This window comes from Rhagoletis pomonella, unplaced genomic scaffold (genome assembly GCF_013731165.1).
Source record: "Rhagoletis pomonella isolate Grant_MI unplaced genomic scaffold, Rhpom_1.0 Rhpom_scaffold_00001, whole genome shotgun sequence".
Lineage (NCBI taxonomy): Eukaryota > Metazoa > Arthropoda > Insecta > Diptera > Tephritidae > Rhagoletis > Rhagoletis pomonella.
In genome coordinates this window covers 34,981,649-35,008,606 of record NW_023458555.1, presented here as the reverse complement: position 1 = coordinate 35,008,606, position 26,958 = coordinate 34,981,649, and the positions used below count along the sequence as shown (strand labels likewise).

Sequence of the window (26,958 nt, the reverse complement as noted above, 5' to 3'; positions counted from 1 at the left end):
GGTTTATTTAATTTTTTAATATTTCAAGTTGGAATTTCGGATATTGTTAAAGTTAAAATTTCACTTTTGGCGGATTATGCCATTTCCATATACCTTTTTCCTTTAACACGATAGTAATACATACAGGGTTTCCCCGATCAAGTATTATCACTCCAGCAGGCATGTGTAACTAAATTATTATTTGAAAGCTGTATACAAATTTACCTCAGTACACCTCAGTAGAAGTACAAAAACCATTTGTAGTGTTGATTAATTTATTACTTCGAAATTCGCATATACACACATACTACTAAATTTATAAATGTTTTATATAAAATGATTTATCTATCGACTAGCTGCATATATGTATGTATGTATGTAAATGGTTATCTAACATTCACGTCTTTTATCAATTTTTGAGACGATCTAGCGCTTGAATTTCAAGTAAGGAGGCAGGATATATTTTCTTGATACATAGGATATAGGACAAGGGGTGGGTTGATATATAAAATGAGCGAATTCAGGTAAAGTTACTCACTAGTGACGAAAATAACATAAATGGAACCATAAACATCAGCAGTACTAATCCATATAAGAGCTATGAACTATGGAAGTTTTATAATAAATGTATGTATGTACGTACGCAATTGTATTAGTTACACGCACCTTCCATTGAGCCCTCTTTCGGGTTTAGAAATTATTGAAGCTTGCACTTTATTGCTTTTTTATTTTAAGTTATGTCTACGCGTTTTATTAAATAAATAATGCGTAAATAAATATTGCCTGCGACTAGCCTAACATGAGCCATAGACCTCCATCCATTTTTCGAAACGTGAAACATCATCAGCCGTTACAGATTGTTTAGTTCGCTCCATGGCATCTTGGAAATCCTGCAATGTTATGGGTTGGTCAATGTCCTCGCGTCGTATTTCCTTGATTTCGGATGGCGAACGGCCGGCTATGAGGCGACGCATTGCCATCATGGCGGCATCGCGACATACATTGCTTATGTCCGAACCGGAATAACCTTTTAGCTGATCGCCAATGAGATTCGTGTCAAGATTGGGTGAAAGACGTACATCTTTGAGACAAAGTTTAAGTAGAGCGGAGCGGGTTTCTTCTGCGGAAGAGAAAAATGTATAAAAAAATATAATTAGTACTAAAAATATTAAAAAAAATTTTTGAATATAAAGTAAGTAAAAAAAGCAGTAAAATTTGTGCATATCAAGGTGGTCCTTAAAACATCTAACTTTTGTTCTACATATATAACGAATTTTAAAACATCCACGAAAATTAAAAAAAATTAGGCGTCACTGCCGGGATTAAAACAAATTTAATTTTTTTTCCAATTCGAAATATATTTCAAAACTGAGAAAAACATTTAACACATTTTTCGGATCTCAATTCCACCGAAAAATATTTAATTTGTTCCTACATATTACACTATATTACAATATCGACTTTTGTGACACTTTTCACTGTCGAAAATAAGAATAATATACCTTTCTGACAACAAAGGTTATTTTAAAAACAAAAGCTCTTATTTAAGAAAAAAGAGCTTTAAGTAAGAAAAAGGTTTGTCCAATATATTGGACGATTGTACTGAAAGGGTTAAACTGGATCTCATATAAATTCATAAACTAGGCAAATTTTTGCTGGTTAAAGTCACAATTTTTCCGATTTTTTTAAATACATATGTAATTAAATTTTTTCAAATCATGGGAGCGACCTCTAATTTTTTTTACTTTTGAAATTTTTTGTGTGGATGTCTTTATTTTGTACGTGGAACATTATACCCATGATGTTAATATTTTAGGAAACACCCTAGTATATATGTTTAAAAAAAATTAAATGTTTTAAGTGAACTTTAACGCGGAATTGAGTGAATATTGACTTGAATGTTTTTTTATTCCTCTGACTACTTTTTTACCTTTTTTAACTTTTGGACTACTTTAAGGACCCAATAAAATCAGTTTTAAATTTTTAATTATTGTTTAGTTACCCTGAAAATTTAAAAAAGCTATAAATTTTAGCTTTCTTAAAAACTTGAAAAGCTTTAAAGTTCGCACCTGTAACTGTTTTAATATTTTAAGAGCCACCGTATAAAACATGTTATTAAAAAATTTAATACTTTAATAAAATTTTAATTTAACAGAAGAATTGCGTGAATGTTAACTTGAGGACTTATTTTATTTCTTAATCTTAATCTTAATTTAAATTTAAATTTAAATTTTGATTTTAATCCTAATCTTATTCTTAATTTTAATATTAATCTTAACCATAATCTCATCGTTCATCTTGATCTTAATCTAAATCTTTATCTTAATTTCAATCTTAATCCTAGTCCCAATTTTAGCCTTAACCGTAATCCTTATTCTTAATCTTATTCTTATTTTCAAACTTAACCTCATTCTTAATCTTATTCTTAATCGCGCCCAACCATTTAGAGCCCAACGAAAATTTATGTAAATAGCCGCTTTTTCCCCTTCGACTCACCATTTGGAAGTGCAATATAGATCCTTTTCTCGAATCGTCGCCTAAAAGCCTCATCAATGTCCCACGGATGATTTGTCGCCGCCAAAACCATAATGATCTTATCTTCCTGCAGAGTCGCATTCAATCCATCCATCTGTATTAGCAGCTCGGCTTTAAAGCGCCGACTTGCCTCATGTTCGGAATCACTGCCACGCGATGTACACAACGCATCGATTTCGTCGAAGAAAATTGTGCTCGGCGCATAAAAGCGCGCCATTTCAAACAACAAGCGCACCAGCTTCTCGCTTTCGCCCCGATACTTTGAGGTTAGCGTGGCTGAAGAGACGTTGAAGAAAGTGGTGCCACATTCGGTGGCCACCGCCTTGGCTAGCATGGTCTTGCCAGTGCCCGGTGCGCCTACCATCAAAACGCCACGCCATGGGCGTCGTATACCCTTGAAGAAGTCGGGCATAATTATTGGTAAAACGACAGCTTCCTGTAGTATGGCCTTGGCTTCATTCAGCCCAGCCACATCGCACCACTTGACACCGGGATTACGCTGCAATATGTCCTTTTCGAGCGTATCCACCAAGTGCGTCTCATAGCCGATGGCCGAAAATACTTTCGTTTTTGTTTTCGGCGAACTTTTCGGCGTATTCTGCGATGTGGAGTTCTCCTCCAAAGAGGTGATTTCCTGATCATCTGAATTGGAGTTCTCATCAATCGAATTCTTCTTAGGCTTGTCCTTGAGTTTGATTTGTGTGGTAAGTTTGCGTGCACGTATGCGCTCCACGCTACGGCTTTTGCGTGTTGCCGCCATGACTGAGGCCTTAATGCTACGCGAACTGCGTCCCTTGTCGCTGCCAAGGCTGCCGCCCACGTTGTGCGCGCTGCCATGATGACTCAAATTTATGGAAGGCAGTGTGGGCTGTAGTTCAGGATCGCGTGATCGGCGCAGTGACGAGATCCAACGGTTGTCATTGTGATTCGGGAATTGTATGTGCGTATTATTGCCTGTGTTGCCGCCAGTGCCGCTGCTGCCACCTACACCACCATTCGCATTTTGATAAAGTGGATTTGTGGAGCCCGTAGTAGACGGCAAGTTTGTATTGGGCCTTGGCTGTGGGGGCACTTCTGGAGGAAAGTTATAACAGGGGTGTGACATATTATTTGCTGCATCACTTAACGTACTTACATATATTTCTATAATAATTACCTTGCGTAGGTATACGCGTCTTTCGTAGTCCTCCCGCTGCCATACCACCACCAGCGCCCAGTGTGGCCGAGCTACCTGGTGAAAGACCGCTTAAAGTGGTTGTGCGTGTGGTCTCGGTTTTTTTGCCATTACCAGTACGTGTCGGCCTGTGCGTGGTTGTGATCTTAGTAAAGGCGAATGGTGGATATTGATCCAGTATCAATGAGTCCATCATCCGTGCCACATGTGAGAGCCCCGTTGGCGGTGTTGTGGAGGTACTGTGTAACGGTAAAAATAAAAGGACATAAATAGAGTTTTGATATGTAAAAAAATGTGAATAAAAGGAATAACAAGGCCATGTGTTGGGGATCATCGAACATCTAAAGCAACCTGTTAAAGTTAAATACAAGTGGCTTTTGACCCGTCACGCAGAAACTTTAAACCAATGATAATGCCTAAATACCTAAACCAATGGGTGGACAACGAGAGCGATGAATAAGTGACACAAATTCGCAAAGGAGAGAGGCAATTGGCGAAGTTTTTTGATCTCGGCCCAAACCGACAAATGGTTGTAGTGCCAAATAAGAAAAAGAAGGTGGGAAACTGTGCTCTTGAAAGTTAGGCAAATCGGACGGATGTCTTTCGAAACTATATATTAAGTTATTGTAGCTAGTATAAGGGCATACAGTTCATCGCGGAAATATGTTTGAGTTTCAGAGTAAAAAATGTTCATATTTAAAACAAAATTGTTTATGTCTTCCAGTTCTAGAACCCCATATAGAGAATATTATTCCGACGTATGTAGTTGAGTATTTAGATACGCGTATTACTAACCGGTAGAATTCAGTTTCGGTTTCGAACCTCCGAGTACATTTCTTAAAAAAGCTTCCCACAAAAACTATTTGGCGTTCAGAGTTGACGCAAGAAAAACGAAGGATGTTTTGAACGATTTACGATGGGAATAGCTTTCGCAGCCACCTTTTTCCCCCGGATCTTGCATCCAGTGACTATTGTCTGTTCCCAGATTTGATAAAAACCTTTCGATTTGAAAGTTTAAATGACGTTAAGCGTGCCATAAATAGATGCATTGGGGAGACACCGAAAAAGTTCTTTGAAGACGGCTTTAAAAAATTAGTTTATCGTTGGGATAAATGTGTTCAGTTATTCAGAAAATTAAAAAAATAATAAAAATTATAGCTAAATTCCCAGATCTTTGGAAACATCCCTCGTATTTTTCAATTTGTAAACCGCTGCTGTCCGATTTGATGTGACAAAGCTGTCGCTAAGTGCATTATTTTTAAATAAATATGTTTGCTAATTTTACACACATATTTATAAATACATACATATATACGTCAATAAAAGCCAATGAACTTCCTGGAATGAACTGCTAAAGTGGCTATTAAAAAATAATGAATCAATTTTAGCGCAATAAAAAATTATAACCATTTGCAAGAGTGATAATCATATGTGCGTCCGGACTCATGCTTCACGTGGATTTTTACGTACATACGTAAACATATATCTACATACGTATGTAAGTTGAGGACTGAAATATGTATATACATATATGCATAATAGAAATCCATGTATAGTATGTACGTATGTATATACAAAACAGTACTATTAAATAAATATTTATGTGCCTACAAACATACAATACATACATATGTATGCACATATGTCTGTACCTAGGATCATTTCATACTAAGGTCAAGAGTAGTTTTCAACTTTTATGCAAATAAAAAAAAAATATTGAAACAATTTGCACGCAAACATTTTATGTTTTTACCCGTATGTGTGTATATAATATATAGAGACACATACATACATACATACATACAAAGCCTCGCACATTATAAACTCGCAAATGATCGACTGATTTACCGTAGGGACAGAGTTTCGGTGGTTCAGTATGGTCTACAGTCTAGACATGGCGCGGCCGGCTAAGCGATATTATTAGTATGACGATATGAATACATACATTCTTACATAGTATGTATATAAGTATGCACATAAAAAAAAATAAACAAAGGAACAGACACAGACTTGCATGCTAAAAGTCAATATGGCGGCGATTGAATTTCCGCTATGGGAATTCTCAAACTTGTATGTGCATATGTACATACCAAAGATGGAAAAGAACGCACAATTGGGCTATTTTCCGCCCTTTAATGCCACCAGGGCCTTGAGGCCTAATTGGCAGATATTTGATCCTATTTGATTTAGACAAGACTTGTTTGCCTCTTTTTATTGCAAAATTAAATATTTATAGACAGTCGCCAAAATAGAGAACGCTTTCGGAAAGAGATTTTTCAATAAGATCTTACTTAAATTCAAAGTGCTGGTTTTTACATGTATTTATATGTTTTACAGAATATTGACTCTCGGTCATCGGGTCGAGATGGAAAAAGAAGTAGTATCAATAGTTAGTTATTTTCCTTTTAAGTTTAATGAAACTTACGTGGATACGTGGCGTATGAGTAATATAATTTAATGCTCATACAAAAAAAAAAACTTTCGTATTGGTCTGGATGTTTACAAAAAGTAGTAAAATAGTCCCCTAAGTATTAGACAAGTATATAAAATTGTGGTCTTAGAAATTTGTCGTTAACTCCTTTGAGAATAACCCCACAAAGATGGAATTAGAAAATATAAAATTGAGTCGAAATCGGGTAAAAAATGTGCCAACATACAGATGAAAAGGCCAAATAATGAAAGGGCGTTTTTTTTTATCTAAGCATTTCAGATAATTTAATTGCTTAAAAATCGTTCGATGTGATTAGGTGAGTCGGCTTAAACTTTTGGACCCCCTCCTTTGTGTGACAACATCAAAAGCCCCAAGTGTTATGATTTTACTTTTTGATGTGTAAACAACATAGCTCTCGGTGCGGGTAAAATTTATTTATTATGACAATTTCGGGACTAGTTCGGGATCATATCGTGGCAGTTTCGGGACCTGTTCAGGACTATTTCGGGCCTAGTTCCGGAGCTTTTAGAGGCTAGTTCAGAAACACTTTCGGCGATCATTTTGCGACCAGTTCAGGACTATGCTAGGACTAGTTTAGGGGACTACTTCAGGACAGGACACACAACCATTTGCAGCATTTTTGTATTGCTAGCAAGAATATGAAGTCCTCATTGTTTTTTGAGAAGCGCATTCAGATAGAAACAACTTTTTCTATAGTTCATTTTTGTTGGATCTTACTCGGTCACGCAATCAAACCAGCGAGTGCATTTTTTCAACGTGCGAGTCTCCTCTAATTTCATCTCTTTTCAGCAGATTTCATAGCTACTGAATAGAGCGTGTCAGACGTGACAATGCTATGTATATATTTCGAAAAGGCTGTCAAATTGAGACATTTCAGAAAGCAGTTGCATGAGCAGTCACACCTTGCATATAAAGTGTCTTTCGAAAAAGGTTTTTTGACGTAGAATACGTCTTACCATAAGGTATGGGGGCTATGTTCAAATGTTGTAGTTGTAATTTTTAGAGCTTCACAAAAACGCTTATTGCACGAGAACTAATAAAGCGATTTCAAAGAAAAGTGTGGCGTTTCAAAGATAAAATTCCAAACCTGTCGACAGATTCATTTTTGTAAATAACCAATTCGGTTTCTGTCGTAAAAACAACGGAAAACATTGCCTTATTTTGGGGTCAATTTTGAGCCTTTAAAGTGCTCTAGCAACTTATTGTTGGCATATATAACTTTCATTTTCGGGATATAGGTTCTTTGGAGCAGTACAAATATTATCGGGTACAAATTTTATATAAATTTAACAAATATTGAACATTTTAAGGCAAAAAATTGTTGAAAAAATTTGCAAATTTTTTTCATTACCAAAATGCTCGAAAACCCCTCGAATGATTTTGTTTTTGTTTTCTTTAATCAAAAATTCAAGAGTTTTCCTTTCGTTTGGTATATGGGAAGTGTTGGTTGATATCTTCTATATATGTTTATTTTATTCAAATATATGGGCATAAATGATTTTCCATACAAAATCACCTCGTCATCATTTTGCAAACACGTGCATATGTTGGAAGTGTGGGAAGGAGACAAAAAGTATGTATGTGTCCGTAAGTACATATTTCGGGGTTTATCGGTATAATAATCGATACTTTGTCGGTTTTATTACCGATGTTTTTATCGATTTTGCTATCGAAATTTTTATCGATAATGTTATTGATTTTGCTATCGATATTTTCGGAACTTATCGATATAATGATCGGTATTTTTTCGATTTTGTTATCGCTATTTTTTCTCGATTTTGTTATAGATATTTTGTTGACTTTGTTGTCGATTTTATGATAGATTATTTATCGATTTTGTTATCGATATTTTTATCGATTTTGTTATCGATTTTATTACCGATATTTTTATAGATTTTGTTGTCGGTATTTTAATCGATTTTGTAATCGATATTTTTACCGGTCTTGTCATCGATATTTTTATTGATTTTGTTTACGATTTAGCTATCGATATTATTATTGCTTTCGTTATCGATATTTTCATCGAATTTGTTATCGATATTGTTATTGGTTTTGCTATCGATATTTTCGGAACTTACCGATATAATGATCGATACTTTTATCGATTTTGTTATCGATATTTTTTATCGATTTTGTTATCGATTGTGTAATCGATTTTGCTATCGATTTTGTCATCGATACTTTTATCGGTTTTGTTACCGATATTTTTATCGATTTTGCTATCGATATTGTTATAAATTTTTTTATAGGTTTTATATTCGATATTTTTATTGATGTTGCTATCGATATTGGTATCGATATTTTAATGGATTTTGTTATGGATTTTGTTATCGACTTTATAATCGATTTTGTTATCGACTTTGTTATCGATTTTGTAATCGATATTTTGATAGATTTTGTAATCGATTTTGTAATCAGTATTGTTATCGATTTTGCTATCGATTTTGCTTTCGATATTTTTTCGATTTTGATATCAATATTTTCATCGATTTCTTTATCGATGTTTTTATCGATTTTGCTACCGATATTATTATCGCTTTTGTTATCGATATTTTTTGCTTAGTGTGTGCTTTTGGTTTTTTACTTGGATATGCTCTTAACCATACCACGTATTCTACGTTTAAATTTAGCGGCTGTATCTCCGATACAGCCTGCAGGCCAAGACGAAGGCGCTGGACTGTTCCTTTTTTTTTTTTAATTATCGAAAGCCGAATTGCAGAAAGCTAGTGTAACACGAGAAAGTTGAAATTTATTTCCGAAATCTTTCAATTGCGTCACATCTTGCAACTTTTCTTTCTGAAACTGATTTCAGAAATGTGACAGAAGGGCCTTTCTGGCTGTTCACACATTGACATAAAATTTCTCTTTATCAATTTGACAGCGAATTGCGTGGAAAAGCTGGAAATATTTGCACGTCTGACACGCTATAATAACTTGCAGGGTCCCATGTTTCCGAAGGTGTAACTTCCGTGTACATACATATATCTTCAATTGGAGCTAATTAGAAAAAAACTGTTTTCCGAATCAATAAGTACAAAACGCTTTTCTTCGCAGCTTTTTTAAATACATATACATCGGCAAAGTTTTTGTGTTAAACTTTTTTTTTTATTCTAATATTTATTTAATTGCATGCATTTATATGTACATACATATGTTGCTGTGCATATGGGGCACATGTATTGGAAATCGTACCATATTTATATTTTTCTAAAACTGCATAGATACATACATAGACACATAGAAACATACGGTCATCCATTTACTCTGCGTCGAGTTCAATAAACTCTTTTCATATATTTTCATACATACATACATACATACATATACTATAGGTACACCTAGGTTATTGAGCTTTTCTGCTGAGGCTTTTGTTACTTTTAACTTTGTTATTGCTTTGTTGAAACTGACTTACTTATGTTGGGCAAAGGTTTGACACGAACATGTCAAGTGGCAATGGAGTGGTTGGAAAACAACAAAAAATGCAATGTAAAAAAGGAAAGCAATTGTTTAGGCCTCTATATTTAAAGACCACTTTCTTTTGCGGTAGTGTTACGCCCTCTCTCTAGCTCCCACTCTTTTCTGCCTGTTATGAATTTCTTCTTTCTCCAACAATCAAAGCGTTCGAATTTTATTTGCAGCCGGCATTTTATTTAAGGGTATTTTTCCATGCAGCAAACCGCGTAAAGATGCACCTAATTTGATAACATTTTATTAGTGTTGTACTAAAATATTAATTCACTAGCGACTTCAATAGACTCATATACACACATACACTGAGAAAAAAATCAACCAAAAATTGGTTAAAATTACCAAATTCAAACTTGAAAAGGAATCAACATGATTTTTGGTTAATATTAACAATGCCTTGGTTGATATTTTCAACCGTGATTTGGTAATATTAACCACATTTTATTTGCATGAATCAAACTTTTGGTTGTCGAATTTTTCGTTTGAATACGATTATGTTCTGTACTTCACAGATGCTTTTTCGTAACTAAGAAAAGATACAGAAAAAATAAAAGTGATGTGTTGGTGCTGGTATTCGTACTCAATCCTGTCTGAAGCAAACAAATAACAAACATATCTATACGTTCCGCTACAGCCAGACATACGAATTTGTTTTTAAATGTTCAAATTGAATCACATTTCTTACATTCGGTATACTTGCCATGAAAAAACCAAACAATAACTTGGTTGAAGAAACCATTGTACTTTTGGCTTAGTGTATGTACATATTCATACAACTTTATCCTTTGCGTTTGTTTCAGTCTGGTTAGCTGTAGACTTTGTACTTTGTCGCATGAGCATGGGAATATGTATTTGTACGAGTATGTTTATTAATAATGCCGAATACACATGTGACAACTGTTGAAGCAACCGTTCCGACGATTGCTTCGTAAGTAGCTTTGTTCATCATTGAAGTTGGTGTCGGGCTGTTACTAAGATTGTGTCGTTGTATTTGATAATCAAAGTCAGAAAGCTGGTCAGAAAGTGATATCTCAAGTATTTAAACCCAAGACTAGCCAAAGCTGGACAGTTTAAGAGGACTTGTTGAGATGATTCCACATCGTCGTTCGCCATGCAGCTGCGAATACACCCACCAAAATTGAGAGCTGCGAATTTGTAAACCTACGGAAATATCTACAACGCCTCCGATCCACCCTCGGTCAGCAAGGCCTTGTGGTAGCAAATACAATGGTTTTTGCTTAGAGTTCTCTGAGCTAATACGATCCCCATCCATTCAAAAGTTGTCCACATGTAGTTAACGATAACCCCACTCTCTCTTTTCTCGGGAAAACTGGCTCGAGGGTGCCATTGTGTGTGTAAGTTTGACAATAAAATACTCCTTCTAACCACTGCCCCCGTTCACTCACCACTATAAATGTGAGTTCAACAGGCGATAAAGCGAACTCTCGTAAATTTCGCGAGAGAGACCTTTGGAAAAAGTAAGGTCTTATCATCTGTGAGTTGTACTTATCAAGCAAGGCCCCTAGAGTACCTCTATTATGGAGAGTCACGTGCAAGGGAGCACACTACTGTGGTAAAGAGACCCCTGGGGGTATTAGAGCAGGCTTATATGGCCCTAGGTTGACACTTTCAGTAACCCTGGGAACATTCCCCAGGCATTTCTCAATCGGAAGTTAATGCCATTAGTCCCTGCATTGAGATTAACCTGCGTAGGAATTATCGGAGCGAAAGGGTTCTTGTTTTAAATGATAGTCAGGTGGTGCTTATGGCTCTCTGGTCCTTCGAGGTCCAATCCTCATTGGTTGTTAAGATTAATTCCCTGACCGAGAATAATACTAACCCACCGATATGGGTACCAGAGCAGAAGAAAGTCGAAGAAAATGTGGAAGCCGATCAGTAAGCCAGAATGGCTGTCCTCTTGTCACCGATAGGTCCTAACACGATAAAGGAAGCGCGCAGAAAGCAAAATGCCAAACTGAGGGAACACAGGCTACTCATAAACCTCCCCAAGGAGAGCCAAAGATGTGTAACAGGCATTTTGATGGGTCATTGTAGGCTAAGAGGCCACTTGCATAAGCTAGGGATCTGGCCATTCGGTCTACGTAACTTTTTTGACTCAGCCAAAAAGACATCATTGTACCTGCTGCTGGAGTGTGAGGCTCTTTCACGGAGAAGGGAGAGGTACACAAGACATCTCCAGCCAATTTTAAGATGTATAGAGTATTTAAGTCAAGATGAAGTGTTGTGAAGAGCTGGGGCACAATAGACCTACTGATCACAGTGCTTACTCTGCCTATCTATCTAAGTTGAGAAAGAGCTAATTGATATCAGCCTAATCACGCAGTTATCCATGTTATCAGAAATGAAGTCGCAGCCTACAACTCAAGAGTCCCAAGGGTATCTTACACCTCCTAGCGAACAGGACGAGTTCTGTCTTACTAGGATTTACAAGGGGATTTACAGCAAATCCGCTGGACGCAGACCATTTAGCCACCAAGTGCAGGTATCCTTAGGACAAATAACTACTTTTACGATTATCACTAAAAACTACACTCTGAGCACATTTATTTGTTATTTTCAAAATCCAAGTCCAGAGTCGTAACTTTTGCCCTATTATTTTGCCCTACCTCCACGCATTTCCCTCATATCCGCTAATAAAATTGATTTATGTACTTGTTTTACCGGCAGCTGCAGTGACAACTCATTTGAGGTATTCCGAAGCCCGCAGCTGAACATATGCGAAAGAATTTTGAATTATTTAGTTGTATATTTTTGTTTAAGTTAATGCTGTTTGGTCTGCTATGTCCTACCATAAGTTCGCCAGGTGAGTAAACGATCTAAATATATTTTTTGGTATGTATGTACGTATTTCCGTTTTGGGCAATTTCCATTGCTTCTTATTTACTTTTGCTTTTGAAATTGGGTTAATGACTTTTTCTCAAACCACTGAAATCTTAACTTTTAGCTGTAGCTAGCTACTATTTCATAAAACAAGTTCGATGGGCACGTTAGGGTACCTAGCATTTATTCTGTGCTTATTGTTCCCCACGTCTTTAGTTGGTGGTTTGGTAGTACGAGTATAATAGTCTGCTATTTATTTGCTGCTTATCACGTAACGTTACGTAAGTAGCACAACTGCAAACGCTGACACATACTTTTGATGCAACTAACGATTAGAATGGAACTATTCACAAATACAAATGTCATTTGTTTCTATTTTGTACTTATTCACATACACATACACAGATGTTTTAATCCTCAACTTTGTCTCGTTTGCTTTTGTCTGCTCGTACATATATTTGTTGTTGAAGGACGCATATTCCACTTATGATATGACAGATGCTGCATTTGAGCACTTAACACGGAGTTGACAAGGTTAAATGTAGAGTCCGACCGAACGTTCGGATTCGGCTTCGGTTTGACGTTTAATCGCCAATATTTTCATATTAGGCAAGGCCGAATCGTTTTGCTACCTAGATTTTTTTTTTTTTTAACATGCATTATAATATTATATATAGCGGTCGCCCGCCGAAAGGCAATTGCAAACCTTCGACTATATTTCTGCTATGAAGAAGCTTCTCATAAAATCCAGTTGTCGTTCGGCAGTGGCGGATCCAGCGGGGGGTTTTGGGGATTAATTTCCAAGCTGAGATTAACATTAACGGGTGTAGGGAAGACAGCTAGCCTTCTACTAAATAGCAAGGAAGCCAAGCGGCTTTGTGGATAATCTAATCCATAGTGGCGAAATCGGGCACTGTGCGAAAATGTCGTACGTTATCCTTTGCTGGGTTCTGGCACATAGCAATATATTTAGCAGAAAAGGAGACAACTATAGTCGTTACCAGTGACTTGTGGGTCAAACTATGTAGATGACTGGAGGTCTTAAGGTTATTATGGCCGCAGTTAAAAAGGTAAAAGGCGGTAACAGTTCTTATTGGTGTCATCACAAAACACTGTGATATTGCACCGATGCTTCAGAAATGGTGAATAGCAACGAGTTCTCTCTGAAAAAGCTGCCGCGGTAAGAATGAGGAGGAGTCGATCAATCACTTTCTGTTGATGACGAAGGAATTCTGTAAATGTGAGAAATTGTAGTGAACACTGAGTACAATACTCATAGCCAAAAACTCACCGAATAAATACTGTCATCATTTAGTCTTCATCGTTAGTTGGCAGAGATATGGAAGACGGAAATTGTCGACCTTCTCTCATTCACGTATGGTACTTGCAATGGACAACTATATAAATATGTGTCCATGTGGAAGTATCCAACCTCCAATACACACCATTCTAATCTAACCTTCTCGATTATTGACAGGTTTAGTGTAGGCAGTGTAGGTCTAATAAAGCGGGATTTCTTCTTAAATTAAATTTGAATAGTAGTGCGCAGCTCTAAATAGCCGCCATAAAAGTAAATATTCGGTTGTATTGTTGCAGGGCCTGTTTGTTTGGCTCGAAATATGACAATTGTGTAACACATTAGTAAGCCTCCTCTCATATAAACATACGCACACACACTATAAAACCTTAATGCTAAGCAGCAACTTACAACAGCTTAGCGATAAGAAAAATGCTTAATACAATTCGTTCAAACTTTATAAAAGCAGTGTATGTATATTCATATGTAGTGCCTCTGTGCCAACTGTTTTCGCAGCATAACTATACACACGCAAAAGGTAATAGAAGATATGGAAATTCAATCTAACTGAACTGACTACATTTTATTTTTTTGTTGTCTCAAGTGAGGTGCCTGCACTCGTTGTTACAGCTATAATTTAGGCAAATTTTTACCTTAAAATAAATCAGTAACCTCCCTCCAAAGTATAGTTACTGATAAGCCTGGTATATAACGGGGACACCAGGTCGTGTACGCAATGTTGTTACATATAGGTACATATGAGCAAATCACACGAGTTGTTTTTTTAGTGTCACTCCCTTCTCTCGGCAAAAAAAAGCTAAAGCATTCTTCTTGCATTTCTTTCAATCAATTACGTTCCAGAAACAAGTACAATAAAAGGCATGTCAAGTATTTGAACAATTTTACCCTTAAAACGTTTATTTAGGCGAAAAATTACCGAAATTAAAATTTTTTCATTGTCTACCGAAAAAATCATAATTGTTTTTTTTTACAATAACTTTGGTAAATTTTCAATTAGAATTTTCATGTTTGCGGCAATGGACGTTGGCAACAAATACAAGATATCTGTGAAGTTTCAAGAGTGCACCACTAAATTAAAAAAAAAAATGGCAGCATGCAGAGTGTCTGTCGCAACTATTTAGTAATTTTTGAATTAATTTTTTTAATTTTAAAAATTTAAGTTACTTCAAAATGTTAGTAAAAAGCTAGTCGAAAAGTAGCTTGTTTTGCACTCTACAGAGCGCCGGGGATATTTGACGTGAATCGCCGTATATGCGGACCTAAGACGAGATAAATTTAAGATAATTTTTTTACCTACATACATATATAGATTTTGGCCATCACTAACACAAGCACACAGTAATATTTGTTCCAGCTTTTTTAAATACTTTTTTATGGAATATCTGTTAAAAAATTTAATTTTAGAATCGACTTTATATCGACTATGCATATGGCCCATTCCTTTTTATAGAAAGTTTTCTAAGTGTAAATTGGGAAGGCTTTGCGTCCTTAGCTGCTATTTAATCGACATTTAAAATCTTTATCAAGTATTTCCGGCAGCCGGAGATGGGGATTTATGTTTCTATGTAGCTTTTAATATGCATATGTAGATGCACGTTTGTAGGTATGTACATATGTATGTTGAACTAGCGCTGGTTAAAAATAAAATCAATGACTATTTATGAATTTGCTGTGCGATTTTAAAAATAACTGCCTGCAAGTTATCGGAAGGTAGAACGAGTGTTGAAATCGTAAATCGATTTGAGTGACAAGGTTGTTAATGCTTACCATCTCCTTGAGCTGTACATATGACTGGACATAGTAATAATTGTAAAATCGTAATCAGCAAGCTTTTTATACATCTGACCGTGTCAATCAACATGTTAAGCAAACTGAATAAATATCAAATAGAATTTATATTCATATAAACAAAGGAATAAGCACATAAGTGTATATACATATGTACATGCGCGTTGTAGAGGAGTCGAATGAGTTATGAACTTGACTGGGGAAAAATGGTTTAACTTTACTCGTTTTCACATTGTATGTAGCTGAATACCCGCAGGGGTGCTACAAATGGCAAACATGCTTGGAATTTCTCACGAACGCGAAGAAGGAACACAGTAAATAAATAGTCACAGTTGTTCGCAATAGGAATGTAAAAATATTTGTGTAAGTATGTACGTATAAACACCGAGGTGCCACCAGCGAAAAAATTAAATAAAATAAAAAATGTGTATGTATGTATATATGTAAGTTCCGACATGCTCTAAGTCCTGGGATATTTATTTAATGTAACTTTTTAACACTTTTTAATGCATTTTTCTTGAAAAAAAAGTATTTTCTGCACCCAAAGGAACTTCAATTACAGGGCAATTCTGGCAGCTGTCTTTCACCTCACCACAGTTTTTCGAAAGACAAAAGTCTTTCGTAAGACAGTTGTCTGTTCTGGCAACTATCGTGAAAGCTCTTTACTGTCTTTCGAAAGAAGAATTGAAAGATCTGCTAACGAGGAGGTCTTAGCGTTAAACTGTTCGCCTTTTAGCAATAAGTTTTTAACCGACACAAAAAGGAGAAGGTTGTCAATTCGTCGGAATATATTTTTTTTATGTATGTTACCGCACAACTTGGGACCACGTTAACCGATTTCAATAATTTTTTTTTGTTTTTATTACAACAAATATATGTATATTTTTCTTTTTAAAACAATCAAAAGTAATAAATAAAAGAAATTAAAATTAAACAAAAAAATAAAAAAATATAATAAATACATAAATATAAAAATAAAATACCGCTGCTCCAGGACTCGAACTCGGATCTCTCGACTGGCCCACCTGGGCTCTTCTCACTCGGTCTTTGCGACTGTTGGAGCGACGAGAGCTTAATGATATACAAGTGCTTTTTCTCAAAATACCTTTTTGACCACGACTGGCGAATGAGAGAGCTTTCCTTCTAAGACTTTTGTGCTAGAATAACAAAAGTCTTGCGAACTTTCTTGCCATCTTACTTTCATTTGTCTTACGAAAGACTTTACTAACTTAACCAGAATTGCCCTGCTACTCTCAATGCGCCCTTTTTCATGTGATACCTTTAAATAATTTTTTGGTTCATTTGTTATTCATTTGAAGATTTTAGGGGACAAAATTTTGCGTAGCAACTTCGGACACTCCTATAAACCCGTTTTTCATGAAAAAGAATTTTTTCAGTAAATAGCTTTAGTTGGTAGGAATATTTACACCAAAGACTTATCCAGAATAACTGGGCAATTTCAAAACAATACGATCGCAGTAGAATTTTCATAAATACTTGAAAATATCGCAATTTGTTCACCGTTTTCATGAACGACCCTGAATTAGACCCAGTTATCTTGGTGGGAGTGATAAAAGACCTAAACATCTCTTTATACAGTTAGTCGGGAGATAAGAAAATCACTTATGTTATTAAAAATTCACTTATTGGTACTAACTTGCTTATAAAAGTGGTTAAAAAAAAAACTAAAAAAAAATATTTTCCGGACTGACTGATCAGCTTCTCATAAAAATACCGAAGAAAACTGTAGATCCCTCCCATTTTTGTGACAACACCGAGGCACACGCCACAAATCGGATATGCTTTAGATATTTCTTAAGGTTAAAATTACAAACGAGCAATCAATTTACCAGTCATGTAGATCCCAAAGTGAATGATAGGGTGTGTGACGAAAGGTGGACACGAGCGGCACGGCAACTTCATACTCCACGTGAATGTCGTTAGAGGGCGGTAGACGTTCCAAAGCTGGATTTGAATTGCCTACAGAACGTTTACGTAAAAAAGCATGCTGTGCCGGAGCTGTTGGCAGGTGAGGTGGTGCCGGTGGTGGTGTTGATATGTCACTAATGCCAATATTGCCATTGAACAGCTGAGCATTGGCATTGCTTAGGCCGGAAGCAGTTGAGTGTTCGCCGAGCGGTTGCTCCAGAGCCATGCTAAGCCAATTTTGAGCGTTTGCGTTGAACATTTTATTTTTTGGTAAAATTTATTATTTGTGTGTTTAAATGAAATTGAAAATAATAAAAGTGGTTGATTCTTTAGAACAAATATTTTATTAATTTTTATTTTTTCACTATGCACTTTCAAGCAGCAACATTGCGTAGTAAGTACAACACAATTCCAATGCGCGCGTTATACACAAAAAAACTATTGACCATCTGCCGCGGACGCCGAGCACTAACTGGCCAACTATGTACGCGAAGTAGCGGTCATTGGCGGCCAACAAACAATGGTCATTTGTATGTAAATGGTGGGGAGCGCAGCAGGGCAGCAGGGTTGGGGGTGGACAGGTTGAGTTGCGTCGCGTCGCGGTGTGCCACAACAAAAAATCGGTTTCTATTAAGTGTATCTACAAAACCATTTGTGTATCGTACATATGTATGTTTGTTTGTATGTTGGCTACATAAATAGCGAAGTATTCCCATACAAGCACAAATACACCTCGAAAAAGACACCCTTTAAATATTTATGCTTTGCAGTCAGAGTGGCAGCACTGGCACGACTACTGCGGTACAGGGCAGTGGAAGCAAATGTACCTACTTACTTAGAAGGTGCTGACCACTTGTTTGTTGTGTTTTACTGCGCTTACTTTTCAGCCTGAGACGTTCGTACAGCAGCTAGCGTGTGCGAACCCGAACTCACATCAACAACCCAACCATGCATTTGGAGGCACAATTACGCTCAATAAGTGGCGTTTCGAATTTGTATTGAGGTTAAAGGAAGTGGCATTTGTGCTGCTTTTGATTTGTGTTTTTTTTTTGTTTTTTCTTTTTGCTTTCTTTGACTTCGTTACCCTTTTCTATGCTGATACTTTTTCAAAATTCATTTTTTTTTTGTTCCTTTCGGTTTTCTACGAAATCGGAAGCACTAATGCTGCTCGAGCTATTATGTACCACTCGTATGTGTTCGTTATGGCTGGCCGTAAGTTTGACTTTTGTTGTTGCTAATGACCGTTATTGTTTGTATATTGAGTGTTGTCGTGCATGTTTTGTTATTGCATGTTGTTATTTGGTTAATGTTGTCGGCATTTCTTTTTTGCAATGTCATATTAGTGTATGTTAGGAATACATATATACATACAAGTACAGTTCGCATTCGATAAGTCACACTAAAAGCTAAAACTTTTTCGTAACTGAACGTGATTTGCAAAAGGGTTCTATAACTTTTCTCATAAAGCGGTTGGTTGTTGGTTCTGTCGGCGGGACTCTAAGCAAGTGTCACTGTCAAGAAAGGATTCTGTTTGGTCACAGCTCCTAAGTTTTGCCAAACACCTGTTTACATTGCCAAAATGCTGCCAATGTTTTGGAGGCCTTGTGCTCCACGTGAGATTTTTACTATAATTTTCGGGAGAAATCTTAATTGTGACTCCTTTAAGTGTGAGGAGAATGAGACCACCCGACCTTCTCCTTTAAGTGAAGAGCTCAACACTAGTTTCAATCCTATTCAGTATTGTCTGCGCTTTCCTGCAAACAGCCGGCAGAGATGGGCTCGTGACTAGACAGGCCACATCATCCGCATAGATCAGAGTAATTATAAGTGATCTTGTCAAACAATTACCAGACCCCAGAGCAAAGGGGCGAGCACACCTCCCTGGGGGCAGCCCTTATTAACTCCACAGGTGACATATTGACTTCCTACTGCCTGAATCTTGATGACCCGCTGCGCCAGCATTGAACGAATCCAGTTTACCGGTACAGAATATACTCCATGAATTGTCAAAAGCACCTCAATGCCCAGGGCAAATTCTTTTCTATTGAGGACGTTACTAATTTTGGCCAGCCAGAATTTGCAAAGGCGTCTCATAGGATTTTCCCGCCTGATAGTAATGTTGATGCAAAGACAGAGGATGTGATGAGAGCGCCTCTCTACGAATGCGCTGTTGCTTAGACGCACGAACAATCCACGGGTTACAAAAAGTAAATCAATAAGACCACCGATTTTCTTTTATATGTAAATAAAACACGACAAAATTTGTCGAAACTATTTTGTTTTTGATTAGCAAATACCCGGCGTGCTTTACTGCACCTTAGATGTATTTGTAATGTTTCATTTATTAACCGACTCCAAAAAAAGGAGGAGGTTATCAATTCGTCGGAATATATATTTTTTTATGTATGTTATCGCATAATTTTGGACCACATTTGCCGATTGTTATATTTCGGAGGTGGTCTCATACTAATTTGCTTTAGATCCGATCGTTCGATCAAAAGGAAATTAACGGTAGTCTTTAATTTTTATATGAGTATTGAAGTCGGTTTTGTTTTTTGCTTAAAAATTACTTGTTTGATCAATTTAACTGTATACAAATTTTCAAACACTCCTCAAAAATATTTTCGGTAGTAAGCTTTCCTAAACCTCTTCAGTTTGATACCCATATTGCAATATTAAATTTATCTTACGAATTAAATGAAATTAAAATTTTCAAACAGGTGGCAACTTCCAACAAAACTATTTTCATTAAAATCTATAATGTATAGACATCGGCCGGTTACAATTTTATTATATGTATCTATAGATTTGATCAGTTTTTTAGTCTATGCTATTATGTACATCAAAAATTTTTCAGAAAATTTTCTCAAATGCTTAGATAAATTTAACATCTCTCCGATTTATTCAAAAATCTTATGTCTTGTTTTTGTTTTATGCCATATAAAATATTGTTGCCAATTATTAAACAACACACATATACATTCACATTAACATTTTTTTATATAACACATTATCGCTCGTTTGCTGTAAAAAGGTCGTAATTAGAAAACAATTTTTTCGTACATTTATTTTTATGTTGTAAAAAAAATTCCTAACAATGTCTGTCACTTGTGTCTAGCAATTTTACTTTTTTATACTTTGCTTAGCTATGAGCTACAAATAACTAGAAAATAGGCAGTCGCTAGTCTTACGATTATAAAAGCATTTCCTTTCAGTTACTATTTATTTTTGTTCAAGGGGAAAAAAGAGACCGTAATAGCCATGTTTCCCGCATTTTTGAATTTTTTAGTTATGACGTTCTTCTTGCAAACGAATAACAATTGGTTATGTGTATACAGGCAATTACATTTTAGCTAGTAACAGTTTAGTAGGAGTAAAACTGGTAGGAATAACATAAAAATAAACGACTGGCCGACTAGCCAATTTGACGTCTTTGATAAAGTTAATTTTGTCACAAACACGCCTTGGCGACCCCGCACAGCCTTTTTGACCTTACTCGGATTGGAGAATGTTTGCCCCAAACCATCTACATATGTATGTAGATACGTAAATATGAAAACTTCGTGCGAATTCTATGATAATAGCTCGTTTGAAAGGTACACCATAGTTTTACAAAAACAACAAAAGAATAACAACTATGTAGGCCAATATTAATTGCGTATGCATTAGGGTGGTCCTTAAACAAAGTATGAAAATAACATTTTTGTTGTTACTAACTTTTGAAAAAATTCTAATCTGATAAACTGGCAATATTAATGAATAGTATTCATTCATGCCTTTTACAGGCGGACTTCAAGTTTTAAATATTTAACACTGCTTTAAAAATAATTATCTTGAAAGAATACCATCAAACCCATGTACCTATAGAGGAGAGTTAATATGGACTTCCTGAGCTCAAAACGCAGGTTTTTGTTGTGGTATGTGAGTATTTATTGTTGCAAAGACAGTTAAAATTTGCATCAAATGACATACCAATTGTTTTGATCGGACCAAAACTCATTGAATTATAGCAGCTAAATTTTTGAGGTTTAAAAAATTAATATTTTCAAACTTTGATAGTGACTTAAAGTGACTTAAAAGTAATTTTAAAATTTGGAAATTTTCATTGGTGTCTTTATTTTGCAAGTAATGCAAAATAAAGGTGTATCTCATACAAAATTTAAGTGCTGATATTTTAGGACCACCGTAGTATACATGTTAATGTGCTTGTATTCGCTATGCAGAATTTTTGCTTTTGATCATAAACTTTGCAAAGTTGAGTGTGTCCTTATGCCACCGCAATTATTTGCGGACAACCTGAAGAATTGGGGTGGAAAATTGCAAAACTATACGTGCGTGGAGACGCAAACAAATGTACTTAAGCCAATGATGGAAAATAAATTTGCACATATACATACATATATGTATATTTAAAATAAATATTTTTTGTTTTATGCTAAAGGGCTTGCTACTTACATACATATGTAAGTAGGTACAAATGTAAGAATGAGTATCAGAGTGACTTAAAGAAACTGTAGCTCAGAAAATCGATAAATTCAGAAATTAAATAAATTCGAAGGCATAATAGAAAGTAGGGCCGGTTTCTCAAGGATTTATTTGCCATTTAAACAAAATTTTTTTTTTGAAAAAATTCTCATTCCCATTAACTGGACCCGGAAAGACGCAAGGATAAGCATGTCTATATCTATGCAACGGCAGATATTCGGTAGATATCCAAAGCGGCGTTAGAGACAAAAGCGCAGCTGCCAAAAGCGTTCTGAGACTTAGGGTGTCAGACAGGCTGTGAACAACTTAAAGGGGAGATGTTTCCTTTCCGAGCAGAGTTTGCCTTCGCTGTGGACAGTCAAGCTAGATTTAAAGCCCTGGGACCGGTAACGACTAACTTGATATATGTTTAGCAATGCCAAAGATCCCTAGGTCCCGGAACACATTAGAATGCTGGGAAGTCACGAGTACGTGATTTGTCTTCGTAATATACACCAATTTCAGTAAAGCTTTTGAAAAAGTATGTCACTCGTTACTCATCCATAGACTTGACCTAAGCGACTTTCAGCCCAGTCTTTTTCAATGGATCTCTTCTTACCTCTCTGATAGAACACGAAGAGTTATTTTTAATAATTGTTCTACCACCATCATTAAAGTTTCTTCAGGAGTTCCTCAGGGAAGCCACCTTGGTCCGATTCTGTTCCTGATATTCATGAATGATATTTCTTCTATAATAAAACAATCAAAAATTTTAATGTATGCCAATGATGTGAAACTTTTTAAAACATTGATCTCTATCGAAGAAACGTCTTTGTTACAAGCGGACCAGAGCAACGTGGTTACTTGGTGTAATGCAAACTAAATGCCACTAAACCTTAAAAGATGTAAAGTTATGTGTTTCTCTCGGAAGGCTAACCAACCAGCTGTGTATTCAATACCAAATTATAATCTGGAGCAGGTATCCAATTTTGTCGGTCTTGATATCACAATGGATTCCAAACTGCAGTTTCAACCTTCATATTAATGTGTTACAGTCAATAAAGCCAAAGGCGTCCTTTGTTTATGTCACGATTTTAACTCTCATTGCAGCACGTTTGACATATTGGACTCGATTTTTACTATAAAGAGAACTATCATTCCCACTCTCAATAATGGAAATACTATTGTTAGCATATCCAATCAGCTGATAATTTGATTCTGTAGCTGAATAGTTTTAGATCCCGAGACTTAACAAACTCCTGTTTTCACTACTCGGCACCAAAACAAAACAAAAACAGTTCCGTACGTCATGCGGACTGCGTCCCTCGTGTCGGTTGGGCGGGAATGGAGGGTAAAAACCCGTTTGGATTAATTAATTAATTAATTCGGATGCGGAAGAGATAGAAACTAACTAGTAATTCTCATGCGAGGGCCTAGCACTTTAGAGACAACGGCTCAAAATTCTAGGGAAAACTATATAATTTTAGTTGCAATAGGGAATCTATTTTCATTGATATAAATCTTGACATGTACATACGTACATATGTAAGTATGTAGTTAATCTTACAAAACTATTTGTACCGGCTATTTAATAGATATTGCTGGCCATTAATAAAAAATGAAATAGCTACTTATGAAAGACAATTGATTAGCGGTGAGCAAAACAAATTAACTAAAGCAGCAGTAGTTACTTTAAGTATTTATGACTAAATAAGTAAAAAACAATCAGTAAAATGAAAGTGTTTCCATTTGTGAAGTAGGTCAAAGGAAATACGAATTTAAGGGATGACTAGCTTAATTTATACTACGACAACCTTAAGATTTGTTAGATAAAATAAAATGCTCAGTCTAACCAATTAAGATTAGCAGGATATCCTGCTGACTATTTTTGCTGAGCAAAATCATAGCCCATTATGGCCAAGTTCTTGTTTCATTTGCGAAATAATGTTACTCATACGCTATGTACACTCTTTTCTGCACATTTCTCATACAAAAAAAAATCCCCGCTTATTTTAATTTCTGGTCAGACTTTAACGCAAAGAAAAAAAAATACACGGAAGCTGTTATTTTTTCCCCCCTGTTAACGTTTTTTTTTTAATTTACTTATAAAAAAAAACTAAAAATCTGCAATGATTAATTAATTTCTCAGAAACCAGCACACCTATCGACAATAAATGTATACATGGTTTATGTACCATTTTGGTTAGCTTTCATTTGACATACTTCGCATAAAGATTATTTAGGTGCTTCATAAGATATACGTGATTAAGCGGAACCCCTCTTTTTAAATTGAATAACGGTAAATAGCAAATATGTCGAAAATTTAGTAATTGAAAAAAAAAATTAGCTCGATTTTCGGAATTATCGATCATTCTACATAGGAACTAGATAGTGGCATCCATGGCATTTTTTTGCTGTAAACCAGTGTATTTAGCTATCAATTGGCATGCTCTAGGCCAGGCATGTCCAACGCCGGCAGAGTGCTATAGGCAAGCGCCCTGCGCTGCATGCATGCCTGCTCTAGGCCATCTTTCATTGGGGTAGTTCTAGAATAGCTTGGCTGGTGGTCGTTTTAATCAGAGGCCATAACGATCATGGACAATGTAAATCATTTTCATCATCTCATAATAATTATATGGGAATTTTATTTTTTCGTCTCTCGTGACATTTATTTCAATACGAATATGATTTACGTCTTATCATAATAATTATATGGGATTTTTATTTTTTGTTCGTCTATCGGGACGTTTATTTCGGCCGATAAGACTCCCCTTTGTTAGCAGCTTACTCCAGTGGGACCACTTTCTGCCGGGTTTTCAGACATCGCAAATGGTAGGAGCGGCCACTGATATCTTGAGAGGGTCTTGGTTAGGTAGAGTACTCCTTGCATTTCTGTCTTATAATGGTTGGCGTTCAATACGTTTTGCCTAAACTATTTGGCGACTGTGTCCAGTGGAGTGGTAGATTTGAGATGGTGTTTCCAAACTACATAGCCCTGAACATCGACATCCTTGTCACTTTAATACGATGAACCACAATCGCGGAAACACTTAGGACTTGCAGGTCCATAACTGTTGTTATAACTACCCAGTATGAAGTATAGAAGCGCGGTCAAAACCGCCGATCCTTCCACAGCGCCATACTTTTTAGTCTAAGCAACGAAGCAGCGGTCACGTCTTTTCCTACCAGATTTACTGCAGGTGATTTGGCTAGAACCACCAGCGCTTGGTTTGGGGTGGTCCTTAGAACACTGGAAATACATAAAAACACTGGTCTTTGGACCATTCTCGGGAGAATGGTCACCATACAAGTAATACGAGGTGCTAACCCCCATTTGGGTTTCCACGTAAGCTTCCCATCTTATATGAGTCCTAGATATTTGACATTCGCTTTCAGAGGAATCTACATACCCTTGAAGATTAGGGGGAGACTGCAGGAAGTCTATTTTTCTTTGTAAAAAGAATTACCTCGATTTTGTCGCGGTTTATTCCGAGGCCCCCTACTTTCTGTCCAGTTTTTAAGCGTGGCCACGGTAGCGGCATATGGCTAACGTCCTTCCATTTACGCCGCACTATTGTGTAACATATCTCTAGGCGTTAGAAGCGAGCAAAAGCAAAGAGCTGCAACAATTGCAATTGTATTTTTAGTATGCTTGCATTAATATGCAATTTTTATACACATTTTTTTGTTTTCAGTAACGGCACAGTAGGCTGAGCAAAAATATTCAGCTAAATAAACTCACACATACATACAAAATTTATTTATAAGATTTTCTCAAACGTTATACGCTCAGGGATCTCCTACGGCATAACGCGATAATTGCTTTGCCATTAGGCCTCTGTTGCTGCCGTTGCCTCTGCCTCTGCCTTTGCCACACCACCACTGCAGCCGGTTAGAGGACATGGCATTGTAACTATAAGCATGGCCTTCGCAACGATATGATATGGGCATAAAACTGATGATGATGCAGAGATGTTGAATGGGAAAATGTAGAAAAAAAAATCAATTATTTTCTTCACTTGTTGTGCGCATATACAGAGAAACACTGCACTTTGTATTTAGATAAGCATATGTGTATGTATGTAAGGGGGTATATTTTCTAATTAAGCCATTTTTTCTAAGCTAAAAAAATCAATTGCAGAACGTATTAAGCTGTGAGCTCATCCCAATTGCCCTCCTACATTTCTGTATATAAATCGCACTCACCCAGGCAGCAATGGCAAATAGGATGTGGTGGAATCCAAGGTGCGAATGGCCGTATTGCCGCGTAGCACCAGCTTTTCGCGTGTAATGCGTCGATATGTTTCCTCACCGCGTAACTTTGAAGACATTTTCTTGGATTATTTTTGCACAATTTTCACGGTAATTTTTACGAGATCTCCATTTAAGGTACAAATTTGCTGTGTATATTCTGAATTTGCCTAATTTTTAGTTCGCACTTATTTTTTTTTTTGTTGCACCTAGTAGGTACATTATATGCATGGATTATAAATTTTTAAACACATAAATCATAAATGTATGTACATATTTTATTACTATTTATAATTTTAAATCTATGCGCTTATGTCCTATAACCCACGAATCGCCTGCAACACTGTGGCTCTGCATTTTCACCATCAACCGAAAAGCCACTCGCGGGCAACGTATCTGAGTATTTGGGCTCTTGGCCAAAACAAACAATTCAACTACACTTCGGATGCGGATGCTGTGTGCGACGAAGGCGGTTTGGTTGGTTGCCTGCCGGCTGTGCGAAGAAAAACTGAAGCAGAGTAAAAGCAAAATAACGGCAAAACGGTGGCGTTAATGCGCAGGCCTTTTCAACCGCATAATTTGCACTCAAATTTTACACTTTGCTCATTGCGATTTTAGATTTTTTAACCACATTTTGCAGTCTCTTTTTCTATAATTTTGCTAATTTGCCATTAATGTGAAAGCAAATTTAGAAAAAAATTGTCTTTCTTGTTTGTGCAATTTCTGCTTTGTTGCACCGCGGCACGTGTCGTTGGCAAC

General features: G+C 36.3%; 1 protein-coding gene across 2 annotated transcripts; it reads right to left on the bottom strand.

Moving 5' to 3' along the window:
- Positions 1-480: 480 nt before the first annotated feature.
- On the bottom strand, positions 481-26,958 carry LOC118743416 (katanin p60 ATPase-containing subunit A1-like). 2 transcript variants are annotated; one of them, XM_036476070.1, is made up of 4 exons: positions 26,155-26,958; positions 3,671-3,927; positions 2,476-3,588; positions 481-1,099 (listed from the first exon to the last, which is right to left on the bottom strand). In XM_036476070.1, exons 1-4 carry the CDS (start codon positions 26,277-26,279, stop codon positions 774-776), a joined length of 1,821 nt encoding a protein of 606 aa, XP_036331963.1. In that variant the 5' UTR covers positions 26,280-26,958; the 3' UTR covers positions 481-773. The 2 variants fall into 2 exon arrangements, with proteins under 2 accessions (XP_036331963.1, XP_036331971.1); XM_036476078.1 differs by having other exon boundaries at positions 2,476-3,585.

Bases quoted from the DNA above. Each gene is read 5' to 3' on its own strand.
- LOC118743416 (XM_036476070.1), bottom strand. From the start codon at position 26,279: ATGTCTTCAAAGTTACGCGGTGAGGAAACATATCGACGCATTACACGC. The intron at 3,928-26,154 runs GTGAGTGCGATT...ACCGTTACACAG, and splicing joins TATTTGCCATTGCTGCCTGG to TACCTCCACAACACCGCCAA. The intron at 3,589-3,670 runs GTAATTATTATA...ACTTTCCTCCAG, and splicing joins GACGCGTATACCTACGCAAG to AAGTGCCCCCACAGCCAAGG.